General features: G+C 41.2%; 1 protein-coding gene across 7 annotated transcripts; it reads right to left on the bottom strand.

Annotated features, from left to right (window-relative positions):
- On the bottom strand, positions 1-18,598 carry SSBP1 (single stranded DNA binding protein 1). Of its 7 annotated transcripts, none has more exons than XR_007460112.1 (8): positions 17,832-18,597; positions 15,902-15,962; positions 14,921-15,061; positions 14,622-14,715; positions 12,843-12,931; positions 8,387-8,460; positions 5,127-5,209; positions 1-2,370 (listed from the first exon to the last, which is right to left on the bottom strand). XR_007460112.1 is itself a non-coding variant. In XM_049641972.1 (7 exons), the coding sequence occupies exons 1-6, from the start codon at positions 17,853-17,855 to the stop codon at positions 8,417-8,419; spliced, it is 453 nt and encodes a 150-aa protein (XP_049497929.1). In that variant the 5' UTR covers positions 17,856-18,597; the 3' UTR covers positions 1-2,175; positions 8,387-8,416. The 7 variants fall into 7 exon arrangements, 5 of the variants coding, with proteins under 5 accessions (XP_049497929.1, XP_049497927.1, XP_049497928.1 ...); XR_007460113.1 differs by having other exon boundaries at positions 1-2,263; XM_049641972.1 differs by lacking the exon at positions 5,127-5,209 and having other exon boundaries at positions 1-2,175.
- Positions 18,599-20,004: the final 1,406 nt, after the last annotated feature.

Genomic DNA, 20,004 nt, shown 5'->3' with positions numbered 1-20,004 from the left:
AGTTATATTTCAGTTATATGATTGCAAATATCTTCTCTCCAGTTTGTGACTTGTCATTTTGCTTTCTTTCCAGTGACTTTCTATAAACAAGTTATTTTTAACAGTTAAATGTATCCCTCTTCTCTGTATTTACATTTTTGTTTAAAAGAGAAAATTTCTATGCCACCAGATCATAAAGACATTGTATTATAGTTTCTTCCAAAATTTTTAACATTTTGCCTTTCACATATGTCTTTAAATCACCAAGAATTGATCTTTGCATAAGGTGTACATATCTGATTTCATTTTCTTCTGCATGGATAACAAATCCCCCTGGCATAATTGAAACAATCTAGACCCACTGATCTATGCCACTTTTATCCTTTTCTACATGTGCATGGTCTGTTTCTGGGTTCTCTTTGCTACACCACTGCCCTGTTTATTCCTGTATCCATAGAACAGTTTTTTATCACTATAGCTTTCATTCTAAAAAGGCTTGCCAACTGGCAGAGCAAGTCCCCCATCTCACTCTTCTTCAGAAGTATGTTGTGTGATCTTGGACCTTTGCGTATCAACGCATCTTTAGAGTCAACTTGTCCAGTTGTCCCCAAGAAACTGGGAATTTTTGTTTTGATCTGTAACATCAATGTGGGGGAGGGTTGAGATCTTTACATGATTGATGCTTACAATAAACATGATCTACCAATGTGTTTAGTCTTCTTTTAACGTATTTCAATCAAGTTTCATAATGTACTCCACAGAGACCACACTCTTGGAAGACTCATTTTCTGATGCTCTTGTACATGGCATCTTCACTGCTGTTTGCAGTTGACTTTTGTAAACTGATCTTATTTCCAGCAACTTTTAATTATTCATCTACAGATTCTTTTCTTTCATGGTTTCTGTGTAATCACGGCATTTGTAACTTTCTTCCTTTCCATCTTAATACGTTTTCTTTCCTTCCCAACTATGCTTGCTAAAGCCTCAGTACAAACAACCTGTCCAAGAGAAGTAGTGATAAGACATCCTTGCCTTTTTCATTTTACGAAAAATGCTCTTCTAATTTCAAGTCTGTTTGAGGCACAGCTTTGACACATATCCTTTGTTTTTATCTCCAAACCACGATGTCAATATTAGCAGGTCATCAGGGAACTCCCTTTTTTCAGTGTGTTGTCTACTTATGCTCGTTTCCGTTTAGTTTAGAACCTGTCACTTGAAGAAGTCCCTTTCTTCCTGCAAGCCAATGCTACAGATTGAACTGTGTCCACTCAACATTCACATATAGAAGTCTAATCCCCAATGTGACTACATTTTGAGATAGGGCCAGTAAGAAGATAAAGTGAACCCAGGCCATAAGGATGGGGCCCTGACACAACTGCATTAGTGTCCTTATAAGAGACACCAGAGAGTCCACGCTCTGCCAGCACAAATAGGAGGCCATGTGAGGACACGGTGAGGTGGTAGCCACTTGTAAGCCAGCAACACGGGCCTCCCAGGAAACCAACCATCCTGCACCCTGTTCTGAGACTTCTAGCCTCCAGAATCGCAAAAACGTCTGTTGTTTAAATCACCCACTCTATGGTATTTTGTTATGGCAGCCCGAACTTAAGATTCCCTAGAATGCAATAAAAACTATGTCATACTTAGGATCTGGTTATTTTGCAGTGGGACACCTCCTCACTCCAGATTAGCTCGTCTGCTATACTGTCAGAAGCAGAAGGTCAGTACTTCTGTTCTTATTTATGTGCTACTTTAGTAAACAAGGGGCTGTTAACTAAGGGTCCTCATTTCAGGCTTCAGGCAAAATTAAACTATTTGATGAAAAAAAAGTTTGTATTTACCCTTTTTAAGGTATTTGCTAAGGATCCGCGTACATTTTATGTCCCAGTCCCTCCCCAAATTAAGAATGAGACCTAGGTTAAAAGTCTGAGAGACTGTGGCAGTAGACGTGATATTTTACTTCTACCAGTAGTGAATGGTCTTAGAAGAGAAAGAACTGAAGTAATGAATTGTGTATACGGAGATAAAGAATGTGTGAATTAGTAAGAATTAGGTTCAAATGCAAAGCACAAATAAGTGGCTTAAACAAGGTAGAGATTTATTTGTGTCTCCCAAAGAAGTCCAGAGGTAGACTGTCCAGGACCGCGATGGTGGCTCCATGGTCATCACGGACTCCAGCCTCTTCCATCTTCCATCCTGCAGATAGTCTTGTGGTCTAAAATGGCTACTGGAGATTCTCAGCCATCATGTCCACATTTCAGACCAGAAAAAGCCAGGTGAGGGTCTGGAGAAGCACAAAGGATGAGCCTCCCAACAGAGCTAATCATTTAAGGAGCTTTCCTGGAAGCACCACCAAATGGCGTCTGCTTCTACCCCCTTAGCAACAGTTAACTGCAAAGGAGAACAGGAATGCAGTATTTCAGCCGTGCACACTGTCACCCCCAATAAAACATGGGCTCTGTAAATTAATGGGTTCTGTAGAAAGGATAATAATGGATATTGGGCAGTGTATTCATCATGTTTCTTATTTTCTGTATTTTATTATCCTTTGACATCCTGGAGTCTGGCAGACCTTGGGAGGAACTAACTCCTTCCCAACATTAGCTAATTCCTGGAAATAGTAAACACCTGCCCAAGAGCATGTCTTTCATATGCAAACCAACCGATCCTGATTCCATACCTGCCATCAGCCTCCTTTTATCAGGCTCCTGCAGTCCAGAACACTGTTTCTCTCTACTCAAAGGTACCAGACAACTAGAGACCCCCCCCTTCGGCCCGGAGCCTGGTGAAAATCATTCGTCCCACGAAAATCACAATAAAAGCTTTAGGCCTGCCCTGGGGCTCCCCCGGTGGCTCTAGTGGTGTGGCATGTGCCCTCCTCTTGGCAACTAGAATAAACTCCTCTTTCAAGACAGTTTCTTTATGTCTGTCATCTTACCACACCGGATTAACACAAATCCCACCTACATTGTAAAATGGGTAAGCCACTGGAAACCTCTCCCACGATACGGTTTTCCACAGCAGAAAGCTGGAATCCTGGCAACATCTGTTCTCTCACAAAATATGCTTAAAATGTGTTTGGCAGAAGAAAAAGAGTCCCTCGTCTCAACTTCTCTTCTGAGCTCCACTCGTTAATCATCAAATAGAAGCCAGGAAGTCTACAACTCAACTATGTTCAGAACTACTCCTGATCTTCCCTCTTCTCACACCTGTTCCCACGTTCATGTTTCTTAGTCTCAGAAACAAAACGTCACTATCCACACAGCTGCCCGAGCAGCTTCAGAATGATCTCTTCGTGGCCCTTCTCTTCCCACCAGCACCTACTGTCCCCAGGGTGTCCTGGACAGGAGTTCCATGCTCTCAGTATCCCTAACCAGGAGCACAGCACGGGATCTGGCACATAACTGTTGCACAGTGAACGAACCAACGTGAACCCCAAACTCTCCACTGTCCCCTGTAATGCACACTCTGCTAACCTTTCGAGGCTCTTGCAGGAGCTTCCTAACGGCCTGCAAGCTTTCCCCACTTCTAACCCTTCACAGGCCTTCACTTCTTTCTCAAGCACAGTTCTGATACGTCCCTTTCAAAACATGCAGCTCCCCACTGCCAAAGTCCTCTGTAAGCTTTCAAGGCTCTTTATGATCCAGCCCCAACCCCTTTTTCATGTTTTATCTTTCACGGATCCATATGCTTTTATGTTTCTGGACCTTTGTTCATGCTGTTTCCTCTGCTGAAAACTAATCTAATAACTATTCTCATCTGTGTCCACAGGACTTTATTTCTACCATCACTAGACTACTCCTACCACAGCACGCTTTGTACACAGGCTCCTGCCTCTGTCCTCCCCATCCAGCCCCCATCATCCTAGATTGTGAGCCCCTTCAATGCAGTAATCCTGTTATATTTATCCCTATATCCAGGCCTGTATGCTTGCAAGGTTTAAAGCAGGTGCCCAAGTGACTTTTAAGTTTAAAAAGATGCTCAGATTAACTGTAAATAGCCACGGAAGATTAAAAGCAAACCAAAAAACACTACAAAAGTGGACTACGTTCTCAGTAATCCACAGACATTAACAACAAGAAAGGTCAAGTACAATAAACTAATCTAAAGTTTACAGGCTCCCAGAAGTGTCTCGTGAGACTGGGGAGATGGGCATGGTGACTGAAAGGGATATGCCTTGTTTAAAGTAACTACAAACAACAGTAATAATGGCCAGTAGGCACTGAGCACTGGGTTCAGTTAGCATGTGCCAAGTTATATGTATTATTCATTGTGTTCCTCCCAGCAGGCTTATGAAGTAAGACTACTATCATCCCTGTTTTATTCACAGGAAAACAAAACGACAAAAAATCTGAGGCAGGGAAAGTTAAGAAACTCAGCAGAGGTCACTCAAGTGGTAAGTGAAGCAAATCCAGGCTGTGCGACTAACATAACTATTAAGTTAAACCACCTTCTTTTCAAAGGACAGGTGCAGCAGGAAAACTGCAAAATGTTAAGGTGTAGACCTGTATGGACAAACACCACCCTGAGGTCCAAAGCAAACGGATGAAGAGTACAGACAAAAAAGAGAAATTTCATTATTGTGTCTGCATGACTTGGGACAACCTAAAAAGCTACACACCATCCTATCACAGACTGTGGGAACAGCACAAGGACATATACAGTAGTGGGGGGGGGGGGGTATAACGCCGTTGACGCCTGCCAACAGTCTCATTCTCTAAAAAGTGAGCCTGTCAAATTCTTGCACAATCTTGCTGACAGTTTCAACTCTCAGTAGGAAGGAAACAATTAGAAGGAACAATGAAAGGAGGAGACGCCATAAACCTACTTTAACCAGTAAAGAAACATGGCTTGATAACAAGGGATCAAGAGGAATCAGTAAAGATAACCTAGCAGAAAAATTAACTGTGATCTATTTTCCTATAGGATCATCAGACTGAAAATGAGAAAGAATAAAGAGGTGGTGGTATTTCTCCCTAATTCTACCCCAGCCAAAACCTCTGATGTAGTGGGACTCCCAGGGTGACTTAGACACACCCTGCAGGGCTAAAAGTTAGCAGTGGGGGTTCTGGATAGTTGGGCCAGTGGAGGTGGGACGCAGTGGGAAGCAGACTGTAGGCAGAGAACAAAATGCAAACTTCACATACCTACACTCAAACTCCAGCTGTGCCTCTTATAAGCTGCATGACTTTGACATGTTACTTAACCACGCAGTTTCAGGTTTCCTCACCTGCAAAATCAGGATAATACCACCTCTTTAGGGTAATAGTGAAATGAGACAATGATAAAAAGCACTGAGCTCAGGGCCTGGCACCTAGTACATACACAAAAAGGTCAGCCTTCAATACGGTCATCGTTTTCCCTAAGAGATTTCTCTGTAACTCACGAAGTTTTCTACAACGATTTGCTTGCTGTTACTCCCACCAAGCTTCACAGCACTTAATGCAAACCCTGACAGAAAAATAAGTAAAGTGAGCCTGCCTTCCTTTTCATGTCAATGTTTCAGTGCAATCCAACCAAACATTTTGAAAGCCCTATAATGTCACTTTGCTAGGCTAAGCTGGACAGGGACAAACGGGTAGTCTGAGTAAAAGATAAGCCCACCTTCAAGAACTGCACAATCTCTTTGGGGAACAAAGGGAAACCACCAATAATTCCTCCTGAGCTGCAAAGGTTAGGCTGCAACCCAGTTGGCAATGACAAGAAATCCCCAAAACAGCCACAAAAACATGTCTTTGGTATTTTTGGATGTCTCTGGATCAACTGCCCAGTCGTTTTTAAGAAATGAATGACTCTTTGAAAACTACTGACAGCAAACAGTGGATCTCATACGGGTTGGTCTTTAAAGTCAATTGTTGTAGGTTATATACACGTATTAAGAGGAAAAGAAAAGAAAAAGAAGAGAAAAAAAAGGTAAGTGAAGTATCTGAGCATGCACTACAAAGATGCAGACAATGGAGGGAAATACATGAAAGATATCTTGTTCGCCTCTAGGACAGGAAGCAGTAAGTACTAAATGAAAGTCAATCAGCAGTGCCAGCCTGGCTTGGAAATAACGGAAAGATTTTTGTTTTCCAAAAATGAAAACAGTTTATTTGGTTTTTATTGTCAAAAGTAATATAAGCTCAAGGCTAAAAAACAGTAAGAATAATAAGGAAACTCACACATAATCCCCCCATCCAGAGATCATCACAACCTTTTGATGTTTCTCCTCCCAGACTTTTACTAAACATATATTCATATCTATTACTTCTTTTTCAAAAATGGGAGAGTACCACACGTGCTGCTACCTTCTCTCCCACACCTCCGTGTATCCTACTCATCTTCCCACCCGACGTGGAATCCCAAAATCAAAGTCACACGGCAGTTTTCCACAGGAATATTCCCTGACACCGTGAAAAGATGACAAAGGGAATGCAAGACACAAAACGTGGGGCTACAAGACCCCTACCGACTGTTAAAGCTACCAGGTTCCACACATCTACTCCGAGAGCAGCTTGGGAGAGGTACAGAGTTCTCAGCACCCAGGGCTGCCCGAGGAAGGGAAGGGCAGAGTCCATGCTCTGGGAGCTGCCCAGTTGCGGACCTCACATCCGCACCATCAGCCTCGTGCCGAGGCCTCTGCACCGAACGCCCGTCTCTGAAGGCCCTGCTGCCCAACCTCAGAGCCTTCCAGGCAACCTGCAGCGGGAGGGCGGCGACGCCTTCGGCTCACAGGGATCCGGCGGGGCGCACCTTTCTGCCCCTGCACCCTGGACTCAGAGCTGCTCTGGGCTGGTCACTGAATTGGTCTGTTCACCTATTACCTTCCCAAAGCACAGATTCATCACACTATTTAAACAGGTATACTAATCTGCAGAACTTCTCACAACTTTTAAGGAGTATAAAAGCAGCTTTTGCTAACGAAGAGTTGCCCAAAGATCAATTTTATCTACATTTTCCTTAAGGAATGTGGCATAAAGAAGTGAGGGCTACATCACCAGACAGTTTTAACGTATAAACTCACAAAGCAGGGTTCATGTACTGATTAATGGTCCCAGCTGCAGGAAAAAAGACGGCTGATATGAGGAAACGGCAATTCCTTTTCTACTGTTCCTGGACAAGAAGAGAGAGAAGCTGAAGAATTCCATCTTTACCCTGACCCAACTGTACCATAAGTGCAAAAAGGGGCTCAGGTGTGGGTCCATCAGGCAGCATGTGAACCGGGAACCCGTGACAGTCTAGCATGACCTAAACCACAGTCAGCACCCTGCTCTCAGGCACAGAGGACAAGACATGCAGTCTAGGGCACCAAAAAACAGGCTGGGCTGGAGGCAAAGCTGGAGCCTGAGTGGCCGAGACAGAATGAGGGACTGCTACAACTTGAACTGGACAACCAGCTCGACAGTGGCCAATTCTAAACAGGCACAGCCAGCTAGCAGACCTGTGGAGGTCTGATGTAAACCTAAAAAGTACAAGAGGCACTGAAAAACAGACTTTACCTTATGTAATACTTATTAGGAAATTACTAGTACTCTGTAATTTCCAGAATCTCATAATGAAAGTAATCGTGTGTACACAGTGATCTTTGTATGTGCATCAAGAGACCAGGTGGAAAAAGAAAAGGAAAATGCCACAGCTCAGGCTCTAACCTACAGAGGCAATGTCAAAGGTAGTTTAGGGGACTCCCCCAAGTTCTGGGTGAGACTAAAAGGATAGAGAATGGGGCTTAGAAAGACAGAAACTAGTGGAACCAGAGCCCCTGTGGCATCACCTGGAAATGAACTAGTTCATCCCTACTTATATTTTGGGTCTCTACTATTGATGAACTCTATTTCATAAGTGTTACTAGTGAAATCTGTCCAAAAACAAAAGATGTGAAGAAAGTAGGTTAGTCTTAAAGCTAGGTTTAGGTTAGATACCAACCCCTGTTCAGCAACCCCCTTCAGTTTGGGCTGAAGCTTAATATCCCATTGGGATCATTCATCTGTCAACATTTATCGAGTACCTATTCTGTGCCAAGCACTGGTTAAGGTGCAAGAAACAAAAAACATACAGTCCTCGCCATTTAGTAAGAAAGAGTCCTCGCCAAACAGTAAGAAAATCATTATTCACAACCATGGGATAAAGGCCTGACATAGAATAGTGGCTGGATCAGTACTATAATACAAGCATGTATAAAAAGCAAGAGGCCATCCCAAAGGACACCTATCCTTTTGCCATAACATAGATGAACCCAAGTTCATCTGTTTTATACTCTTGTACACAGAAACCATCCCTAAAAGAATAAACAATTAGCTACCAAGGTTTATGAGACAAGGGGGAGTAACAGTCAAAAGTATTATTACTCATTTTATATAAAAGAATATTTTAATTCTTGTCCTTAGGAACTATAAAGACTATACGTGATTTGGAAATGAGACCGTACCAAACAATGGCCAAAGAAGAATCGTCCACTCTATGCCTTTTCTTTGGTCTGGTCACTCAGAAATATAATATTATCTGTAAAGAAGCCAAAACATAAGTATTATTTTCAGAACTCTTTCTCCATCTCAATTAATCACTCCTCTATAATACACACAAACTTAAATGCTGTTAACTAAAGGACTTGAGAAAAATTCCCAAAATGTGAAGTAACTCCTGCTGTGTTCATTAGTGGCATAAACAACAGGCAAAAATGGAGCTAAAAGCTGGGCTTCAGCTATTTTTCAACAACTCAGACCTTGTCGGAAGACGTGTGATAGTTCCTGTCTTCCCTGAACACAGTTATAACCGCCTGGCAGTAACTTGCTACAAAAGAACTAGTCACCGATTTCAAACTTTGCAATGCTCTGATCGATGCCATGATACCAGGCAGCACATCCACACACACAAGAGGGCCAAGGCACAATGTTACACATGCTGGAGGTAGAGAGAGGACAAGGTCCAACGTATGGCCTGTTAGCAAACACAGATTTATTGATTTTTTTAAGTAGGCTGCAACACTCACACAGAAGACATTCTAGTTTTAAATTTTAAAACACCCTGATTTTTATATACTCATTCTTGGGAAAACTTTTACTACTCCATATCACAGAGAGAGCATTCTCATACAAGAACATCAGACATTGCACTTAAAACGTTGTCCCAGACAGAGTTAGTTCAGGACAGGCAAAGGAAAAGTAGTAGTACTTCCTGTATAACTTGAAAAGATCTAGATACTCGTAACTTTAAAATTACTTAAAAAGTGGCTATTACATGACAGTATTTATGACTAGTCTTCTAAAAATAGAATATTTTGGTAAAGAACGGTTATTTCAGAAGAGATTAGAACAGACACCACAGCGTAAAATGGCAAGAGTGCCATCCACTGGTGATTAAGTTCTAGACATGGATCCCTAGGAGGAAAAAACATGAACCTACAAAACCAAGCAACTGAATTTAAACTCTATTTCTTTCAATTCAAATGTTACTAAACATCTATTCATTTTTACTACTAGCCATAAATTCACTTTAAAAGCTCAATCAACTCACCCATGCGGTGAATACTAGTTACAAGAAGAAAACAAAATGGCAGATAATCTGAACTGTTTCTACTGAGTAGCTGGTTTGGTTCAGAATAATTCACAGTCCAAAGTTTACCCACACTTTTGGTTTACAACAGAGTATGAAAGTATTAAATAAACACATAATTGATAAAATAAACACAAAATTGATAAAGACTTAGAAATTCAATTATTTTACTAGAAAGTTTGGTTTGGGGGATCCTGGGTGGCTCAGCTGGTTAATTAAGCATCTGAGTCTTGATCCCATCTCAAGGTCTTTAACTCAGGATTGTGAGTTCAAACCTGTGAGTACAAGCCTCCATGCCCAGTGTGGAGAAGGAAGGAAGAAAGGAAGGAAGGAAAGAAAAGAAAGAAAAAGAAAGAAAAGAAAAGAAAAGAAAAGAAAAAGAATGAGAAAGAAAGAAAAAAGGAAGGAAGGAAGGAAACAAGGAAGGAAGGAAAGTTTGGTTTTCCACGTTTCCACATAAAAGTCTATTATTTTATTGTTATTTTTTTTAGAGAGAGAGAGAGAGAGAGAATGCACATGCGTGTGCAAGCAGGGGAGGTGCAGAGGGAAAAGGGAGAGAATCTTAAGCAGACTCGAAGCTTAGCGGGAAGCCCAACACGGGTTTCAATCTCACAACCCTAAGATCATGACCTGAGCCAAAATCAAGAGTCGGACACTTAACTAAGCCCCCCAGGCACCCCCAGAAAAAAATTTTGAACAGGTAGGTATCTCTGGAGACATGGCTCAAGGAAGACTAGGGCATCCAGAAATGAAATACTGTCAAGACACTCAAGAAATTATGGAAGCAAAATGGTCACAAAGGACCTCATCTAAGGTCTGATGAGGTTACAAAGATAATTATATTGGTTTTCAAGGTCAATACACATTCAAAGAAACCAGTAAGAGAATATATTTTTTGACTGTTATTTACAACAAATTAGAACTTATCAATATGGTTAAGACATGAACTCTGGAGCAAAGTAAAAGAGAACGATAAAAGGAAAATCTGTCGATTAAAAGAGACTTAAGTTCTCAAGAGTTCTCGCCTCCAGAATTATGAGAAAATAAATTTGCTGCTTAAAAAAAATAAGAAAGAGACTCAAGATATAAGCCATGTAATATAGTGTATGGACTCGTATTTATTAAGCAATCAAAAAAATTTAACCATTGTGATGTCTGGTAAAAATATTTAAATAATTTCTTAATATTAGGTGTGATAACAGCATAGTAGTTATGCCTTAAATAGGAATCCATATCTTTCAGATATACCTATTGAAAACACTTATGGATGAAATAATATAATGTCTGAGATTCACTTCAAAATAATACAAGTGTAGGGGCGCCTGGGTGGCTCAGTCGGTTAAGCGTCCGACTTCGGCTCAGGTCATGATCTCGCGGTCCGTGGGTTCGAGCCCCGCATCGGGCTCTGTGCTGACAGCTCAGAGCCTGGAGCCTGTTTCAGATTCTGTGTCTCCCTCTTTCTCTGACCCTCCCCGGTTCATGCTCTCTCTCTGTCTCAAAAATAAATAAATGTTAAAAAAAAAATTAATAAAAAAATAATAATAATAATCCAAGTGGAGGAAAAGTGGGTTGGGGCTATAGAAGAAATCACACTTGCCATCAGTTGGTAACTGTTGAAGCCAAATGATACATTTCCTTTTTTTTACTTTTCTATATTTGTGTATGTTTGACGTTTTCCATAATTTAAAAAAATCAATTTTTAAATGATGCCTAACATTGGCGTATCTCAAAAGTTCATAAACTGAGACATTACTTTCTTTCATTCCCATCTACTTATTAAAAAAAAAAAAATTAGGTTTCTCAGTATTTACGTCCATAAAAACAAACAAAAGAACAAAATTAACGTTTAACAACTGTCTTATTAATTTTTCCAAGAGGTTAAAAAAAAAAAGGAACCATCTCCCTCATTAAAAAACGTATTTCTAATAAAATTTCAGTTTTCATATTTATATATTAAAATTGTTTCGGTCACACATGTTCTAAAAACAACTATAATGATAACCCAATCAAAAAATATATAACATTTAGAGCCTTAATATCACATAATTTTTTAACATTTTAAAATTTCTATTTAGGTATGTATTTTCGTTACAAACATAATACAATGAATAATAAAAAGTTCTGAATTGTACAATATATGTTAAAATACCTTTCTTAGAAAATGGAAAAACAAGTTCGGAGAACAAGAAATAACAAAATTTCCAAATACTTAAGAGCTTGTTCAATTTTTAAAAAAAAATGATGAGTATCAAACTGCTATGGTATTTAGAGCCACTGATACATTTCAGGGTAACAACTTCTTACTGAAAAAAAATTTTTACGTCAACTTACGTATGTCCAAAAGGACTATATCTTTTCAAACTTCTTGTAGAATTTTCAAAACAGTTTGAAAACTCTGCTCTAGGAGATATCTTCCTTTTTCTTTTCTTTTTAATGTTTTGATTTATTTTTGAGAGAGAGCACAAGAGCATGAGCAGGGGACGGGCATGGAGAGATGAGGACAGAGGATCGGAAGCGGGTTCCGCTGACAGCAGAAGAGCCCAATGCAGGGCTAGAACTCATGAACCATGAGATCACGACCCAAGCCAAAGTTGGACACCCAACCGACTGAGCCACTCAGGCGCCCCTAGGAGGTATCTTCTTAATCTTTAAGCTTTGTGTGTCCATGTTTCCTACATTGTTTGCATTTTCTTAGGAACTTAAAAATCATCATGTTCTGGGGTGCCGGGGTGGCTCAGTCAGTTAAGCATCTGACTTCAGCTCAGGTCATGATCTCACAGTTCACGAGTTCAAGCCCCGCATTGGGCTCTGTGCTGACAGCTCAGAGCCTAGAGCCTGCTTTGGATTCTGTGTCTCCCTTCCTCTCTCTGTCCCTCCCCCATTCACGTTCTGTCTCTCCGTCTCTCTTTCAAAAATAAACATTAAAAAAAAAATTTTTTTTAAATCATCATGTTCAGCACCGAGCAGGTTCTCAATAAATCTGCACAAATGTCTAATGCCCCTCACGGAGGTGTAATTCTACCTTGGCACAGGCTACTGCCTGTTTAGGCCATGTCCTCAGACACTAAAGTTTTTTTTACTTCAAACAGTAAGGACCAACAGACACTCTACTCAAAAGTTACTTGTGAAATGAAAGTGAGCACAGAGAGAATTTTCTGAAGGAACTGTAGAAACCATAGCAAATCCCTGAGCCACACTAGCAATTCTCACGGTGAGTTGCCTGACCATCTCAGCATCTGTACCCAAAGTCCCTGTTAAAGTTACTTATAAGAAGCCAAGCGTTTTAAAAGGGAAGAGGGAGGAGGGAACAGCTGTTACCACAAGCTTCTTACCAGCTATGATTGTTGTTGCCTGTCGCCTCACATTGTTTTTATCTGTGTATTCACCATAATCGACTTTCCCTTCCACATAGATACGGGACCTGATAAAAATAAAATTCACTTTTCAGTCCGGAGATTCTAATCTGTTTGAAAAGACAGTGAGGTGAGAGCAGGAACAAGTACACACTGAGGATGAATACAGAACCAAGTATAACCTCATTTTTGCCACCGCATCTCAACATTCAAAATTAGGAATATTAAGAGTACTAAAACAAAGTCCACACAGACCTGACACATTTAGGTAAGAAGGACAACGTTCTCAGCCTTGAGCTGACTGTGGTTCTTCAAGTTGTAAAAACTAAAGTTGACTTTAAGACCATGAAATGGGGGAGGGGGGGGCGCACCAAATGGCTCAGTTGGTTGAGCATCTTGACTCTTGATTTTGGCTCAGGTCATGATCCCAGGATTGTGGGATCAAGCCCCACGTTGGGCTCCTCGTTGAGCATGCAGCCTACTTGAGATTCTCTCTCCCTCTGCCCCTCCCCTGCTTGAGCGTGCATGTGCACACATGCTCTCTCTCTCCCCCTCTTAAAAAAATTTTTTTTTAAAAGACCATGAAATGGAAGAGCAACATAGTGGCATCCTTTAAATCTCTGGGACTGACTTCCAATCTGCCATTTTTCTTCACCTTTTATTTTTGACCCCCTAACAGATTTGTTGATTTTCACTTATTTTTCAATTCCTTTCCATAGTCATGTTCATGAATTTATTTTCCAGGGACTTAGATCATTAAAATTCAAAACAGAGGTTCTGGCGTAGTATTTTACTAGACTTCACTAAGACCATTTCTGCATTGTTTAGAAGGCTGAACTAGAAGACAACTATAACTCTGATTTTAAAGGACAGAAAATGCATGCTAGCATTTATTTTCAGAGTCTACCCTTACCAAAAAAGCATAATATAGGAGACAAAACTGGTAAAATGATCGGGTGTCGAATATACACATAAACCGCAAACAGATATTTTCCTTGAAATTTCCTGTATTTATACGTATGTGTAGATGCACAAATTTATTCGTACATATATAAAGGACTAAGAAAGTAAATAGAAAAAAAGGAACACAGTTTATTGAAAAGAAACAGAAACTTTAGTTATTCCTGAAATTGTTTTCCGTGAAATCTATTTGACTTCTATAGAACTAGCACATTTCTAAATATATTAACTATGAATACAACTGCTGTTCAACATACGCTTTTGTCTTTCCACGGGTTTGGAGATGACACTTTTTATCTATACACTAAGCATTCCAAAAGGGAGCCGAACTAAAATTACCAAATATAAAACAACAGCTGTGAACACTGCCATAATACCTCACCTGTGCCAGGCTACATACATTCCAGATCCTGTACTAAGGACTCCATGCAGATGCCAAGAGGCAAGACACCCGCCGTGGGGATCCCTGGCTGCGGCGGCATCGGAACTCCTAACAGCATGGGTTGCACCTGCTCATACGGTGCTCAGTACACTTTGCCTTCTCTCTTGCCTCATCTGCTTCTGTTTATGTATACCTGTTATTTGGCCTAAATTATAAATTCTTAGCAAGCGAAACCATGTTCTATATATCTGTGAATTAGACACATGGCGACACACCGTGCATATAACACTAAGCTCTGAGTAAGTATCAAGTTAACACAGAGTTATTAGAACAAAGGAGGTAGGCATTCCCTGAGAACACCGGTTACCAGTTTTTTTAAACCATTCAATCTGTAAGATCCTTCTTTCTCAACTTACCCCTTTTTCACATACTGATACGCCACATCTCTGAGGCCTGGTCGGAATACTGATATTCTGTGCCATGTCGTCTTTTGACTGACATCACCTAAATCTCAAGAATAGAAAATGTGGTTATAAACGCCAGCAGACCAAACCAATGCCAAAAGACAACATGCCCAGCAAAACCAACGTCACAATTTCGAAGAGAAAAGCACAGAATCAGAGAAGATTCTTTCTAAAAGCACCTCATATCTAATTAGCTGAGAATAAGGTCTATTTATTGCTGATACAATTAAAACCCCAGTCTGTATACTCACCCATTTGGTATACTTCACTCTCCCCTGACCGCCACATCTCATTCGTTGCTAGAGAAAATATTGTGACCGGGTTCTTCCCTTCCACCTGTCTCATGACGGGGTCCTGACCCACTCGCCCAAGGAGCTGCACACGGTTCAGAGCTGAAACAACGTGCAAATAAAAGGAGCTTGAGAGAAAGTACAGAAGAGGAACAGCTACAAATATTACTTCAATTTCAATCTCAGCATTGAGCAAAACCCAAGTTCTACACGTTCAGAAGGTAAGTTGAAGGGACAAGTAAAGGCCGTATCGGAGAGAAAAGAGGATTGGCAAGAAAGGAGAAAATATTCTTTGAGAAAGTAGCCCACAAACAAACACTAAGTTCTTTACTTTACCTTAAATTCTTTGAAATACCTTTCAAAAAAAAAAAACCGTATGGTTAAAAAAACAAATCTGAGATCTGAAAATCTTTATAAATACACAGGACTACTCCATGAAAGAACAGCTTTTGGGGCGCCTGGGTGGCGCAGTCGGTTAAGCGTCCGACTTCAGCCAGGTCACGATCTCGCGGTCCGTGAGTTCGAGCCCCGCGTCAGGCTCTGGGCTGATGGCTCGGAGCCTGGAGCCTGTTTCCGATTCTGTGTCTCCCTCTCTCTCTGCCCCTCCCCCGTTCATGCTCTGTCTCTCTCTGTCCCAAAAATAAATACAAAACGTTAAAAAAAAAAAAAAAAAAATTTAAAAAAAAAGAAAGAACAGCTTTCACAAAGCTTCACTCTCTCAGCCAAATAGCACATGACCTTGGAAGAATTAGATAACCAGATAGGACTCAAGGAGATTCTAGAAGGCCCCTGCAGCCTGATGGGGCAAGGCCAAGAGTGGAGAGCCCAAAAGGAGCCAAAGGCATGACGATTACCTGCGTGTAACGCAACCAGTGCACCTCTTCTACCACACATTTAAGAACAAACAACATACTTTAAACTTGGAAATTAGCCACTACTTACATCTTTCAAGAACCAAGCTGCTGGCTATTTCAGACTCATGTCTTACGAACTGATGAAACACCTAAAGGGGAATAAATCAGTGAAATGGTTTTAATTTGGGGGGAAAGGTACAACCAAACAGAAGACCTGCTCACACTCAGTCACCATTTGGTTGACAGGTCCTACAGCATTCACGCCCAGAACACAAGCAGTGCCCTTCACGTGTCCCCCCACCACAATGCCAGGAGGACCATGCAAATGCTTGAGGGCCAATCTACTACAGAAGCGCAAAGGTACACAGAGCCAGACGGCATGCCCAGGAAAGTTAATTTAGAATCCTCTCCTGGTTCTTTCGTGGTAACCCTCCTGATTATGGTGCTTCCATAGTTGTGCAAAAAAAGGTCAAATCATATATATGCTGGAAAAATTCATGCTTTTGATAGACAAAAGAGAAAAGTCTAAGACAAATCTGATTCTCTGATAAGGTACAAAAATAGGACTATTCAAGTCAGTCTGTCAGAGGAAGGCAGTAACTGACACAAACTGGTGGCGGCATTCAATGATCTTGCAGCTATCACTACTGAAGACCAGCTAAGTGCTTTACCTCTTACAAATTAATCCTCAGGATAAATGTATACACTGTGTAAAATTATCCCTACTTTGGAGATGAAAAAAATGAAACTTAGGGAGATTAAGTAACGTGCCCAAAATCCTACAGGAAGTAACTGGCAAGTCATGCCTGGAACCCAGGGCCATCCAACACCAAGGCTGCCACTGTTCCCGCCGCCCTCTGCTGCCTCCTTAAGGACATTCTGTTCAAGGGCTACTGCCATGGTAGGAGCACAGGTCACCAGGCACATTGCTGATTTCAACGTTCAGAGAGCTAACCATTACATCAGAGAAACAGGTATCATATGGTAGCACTGTTAATATAAAAAGCAAACATCCACCAACCAAATGGACAGCCATTCCTGGAATACTGTTGACTATGGAATCCTACCACTGTGTTTTGGGGCGGCAGGTGGTTAAGAAATAAAGATGGAGTTATAACACAGAAAAGACTCAAGCAAACTAGAACTTGTGTCATACTTCTAGAAATGTACCAATTTAAGTACTGAGGTGAGCCAGAGCTCCTCAGTCTTATAGGATAATATGTCTCATTGTGGGCATACAAAAATTAAGACCTACTAGAAAAACAGAAATAGGTAAAGAATTAACTGGGATAATTTTTAAAATTAAATTCTTAACTTTTACATCTAGCTTTAAAGATTTCTTAAAGCATTAAGACAGTTGTTAACTTTCCTGTTTCACATTTCCACACACACACACACACACGCAAAACGTTAAAAGTCTGTATAGGTTAAAGTGAGGATCCAAGAATACAGAGTTAATTCTATAGTAGAGGGAGGGAGATGAGAACAGGTTTCACAGAGCAACAGCTTCTTCATTAGTCTTAACAGGATGGGGAGTAAGAGGTGTTATAAAGGATCTACAGGGGCGCCTGGGTGGCTCAGTTGGTTAAGCGGCCGACTTCGGCTCAGGTCATGATCTCGCGGTCGGTGAGTTCAAGCCCCGAGTTGGGCTCTGTGCTGACAGCTCGGAGCCTGGAGCCCGTTTTGGATTCTGTGTCTCCCTCTCTCTGACCCTCCCCTGTTCATGCTCTGTCTCTCCCTGTCTCAAAAATAAATAAAACGTTAAAAAAATTTTTAAATAAAATAAAATAAAATAAAATAAAATGTCATGACTCCCATTATATACTGGTGGGAAATTTTTGTTTTGTTTTAGTAAACATTATTGACACAAGTAAAATCTACCCCCAATCCTATCAAAGGAGTACACATAAAGTAGGTGGGCTCAAAGGTCTTTTGCCTCTGCAGTCAAAAGCCTGTAGAAATCTGATCACTATGGTTGATAATAAGGCATCTCAACACTAAGGAGGAAAAGTGATTACCTGTAATACAGGTCTCCGAAACATGGCTTCTATTTGCTTTTCCCACAACCTAGTCTTTGGTCTTCCTCTGAAAAAGAGAGAGAGAGAGAGAGAGAAATAAACGCATCTTATAGCAAGAGCACAAATTCACTAATCCTAAATGCCTAACTGCGTTCGTAATTTTCATGCGGTGGGTCTTGCGACCATAAACATCAACATCCCTGCACATTTTAGGACTCCCCCAACCCCCCAAAACGCTTTACCGTCTTTTTTTTTTTTTATTCCCCTTGGCTTCCTCTTCCTCCAAACCATACAGAAAATATTTTCTGATTTATTTCCATTTGCATTCCACCGACTTTTCAAATTTCTTTAAATTGCAAGCCCCTTAGGGCAGGGATTTTTGTCTGACTTATTCACTGCCACAACCAACATTCCTAAGTTAGTTCCTAACACGTGGTAAGGGCTCAGTATTAGAATGTCACCAAGGGACTTAAATCCGAAACTTGTTGCTCCAAAAATTACTGCCTCCAAACCCATTAGCAAAGACCAAGGAGAGCCCTGGACTCCCCGGCCTCACCGCCAGGGATGGGAGGGCGCCCTTTCTCAATGGTGACGCTCCCAACCAACAACATAAAGGGACAGGGAGGTGACAGAAAACCCTGAGGTCCTCCGCATGGGTGCGAAGAGAAAAGCCAAGACACCGACACAGCACCACCACCCGAACCACAAAGAGCTGCACGCACACCTAGCAAAGAACTCGTGGCTCCCTCCACCCTCACCGGACGCTCTAGCCCGAACTAACCTCGAGCTAGGTGACCACTTCCGGATACAGAGGCGACGCAAGCAACGCGATAGGGTTAAGAAAACGGAAAGTCTGTGGTGTGCGTCTGTAGAAATGCTCCGGCTAGCGCCGCGGAAAGCAAGCCTCCTTAATGCGGTAGTTCCGGGAGCTTTTTTTTTTCCGGGGGGAGCAGAGAAGCAACGCCGCCGGGTGGTGAGTGGAGCTGATTTGAAGTTTCTAATGAAATGAAATTATTTGACAAGCTTCCCAGCTTGGACCAGGAGGGGGCGAGTTAGACGAAACAAAGGATGGCTGGTTCCTGGGAAAGACTGTAAAGGTCCAGGCCTGCTAAAGCAGTAAGGAAACCAGAAAAGTAGAGCAGGAGCTGAGAGCGAAAAATTAAGGGGGTGACAAAAAATTGGCAATCAAAATAATATTTCAAGAAGACAAAATTAATGCAGAAAATCAGTGGTGAACAAAAAAGCCAAAATTTTAATTAAGCACAAGATCTGAGCCACGTTGGATCTGAGGCGCGAGAAAAAATGCGTGCACCGATACACGTTTTTACATATTAAAAAAAAAAAAAAAATCCCAGAGCATTACAGTACTTGAAGAAATATGGAAAATTTGAAGAGTAGATATATTAAAACTCACAACACTATTTTAACTTTAAATATTTTATTTATACCAAAAACAGAAGTTACAGTAGCTTTACTGACCTTAATAGAAGCAAATTGATCAATAGTATTTACAAAATCTACTTCTTTGCTTATCTGACTTCCAATTGCAGGAATTGCCATGTCTGATGATTTTTCTTGACCAAGTTGCAAACTTAGTTTTAGTTAACTTCAGCTTACTGATCTTGTGGGTTTTTATTTTTTAATTCTGATATTTTGTTCATTGTGGATTTTTTCAGTAATTTTAATATTTTTTAAATATTGCATTAAAGTGTCCTTGATCTTGATTGCTGTGTTTCTTAGCACCCTTAAATTTTGCCTCCTTCACTCTAATCTTGGCCCTGCTTAGGAAGAAGTTATGGGGGCCCCACAGATTGCAGGATACAGGCCTCTCCTCTGCTGGTCCTGGTACTGTCCAACTTCTAGAAAATGAAGGTACCCTCCAGATCATTCTTTTTTTTGTTTGTTTGTTTATTTATTTTTGATAGAGACAGAGACAGAATGCGACTGGGTTAGGGACAGAGAGAGAGGGAGACACAGAAGCAGAAGCAGGCTCCAGGCTCTGAGCTGTCAACACAGAGCCTGATGCGGGGCTCCAACTCACAAACCGTGAGATCATGACCTGAGCCGAAGTCGGACACTCAACCGACTGAGCCACCCAGGCGCCCCCCCTCCAGATCATTCTAACAAGCAAATCGCTTTCTTGGGATCCTACTTGAATCCTCCATTGGCCCAT

The sequence above is a fragment of the Panthera uncia genome, chromosome A2 (assembly GCF_023721935.1).
Source record: "Panthera uncia isolate 11264 chromosome A2, Puncia_PCG_1.0, whole genome shotgun sequence".
NCBI classification, from domain to species: Eukaryota; Metazoa; Chordata; class Mammalia; order Carnivora; family Felidae; genus Panthera; species Panthera uncia.
This window is presented reverse-complemented; position numbering and strand designations above follow the sequence as displayed.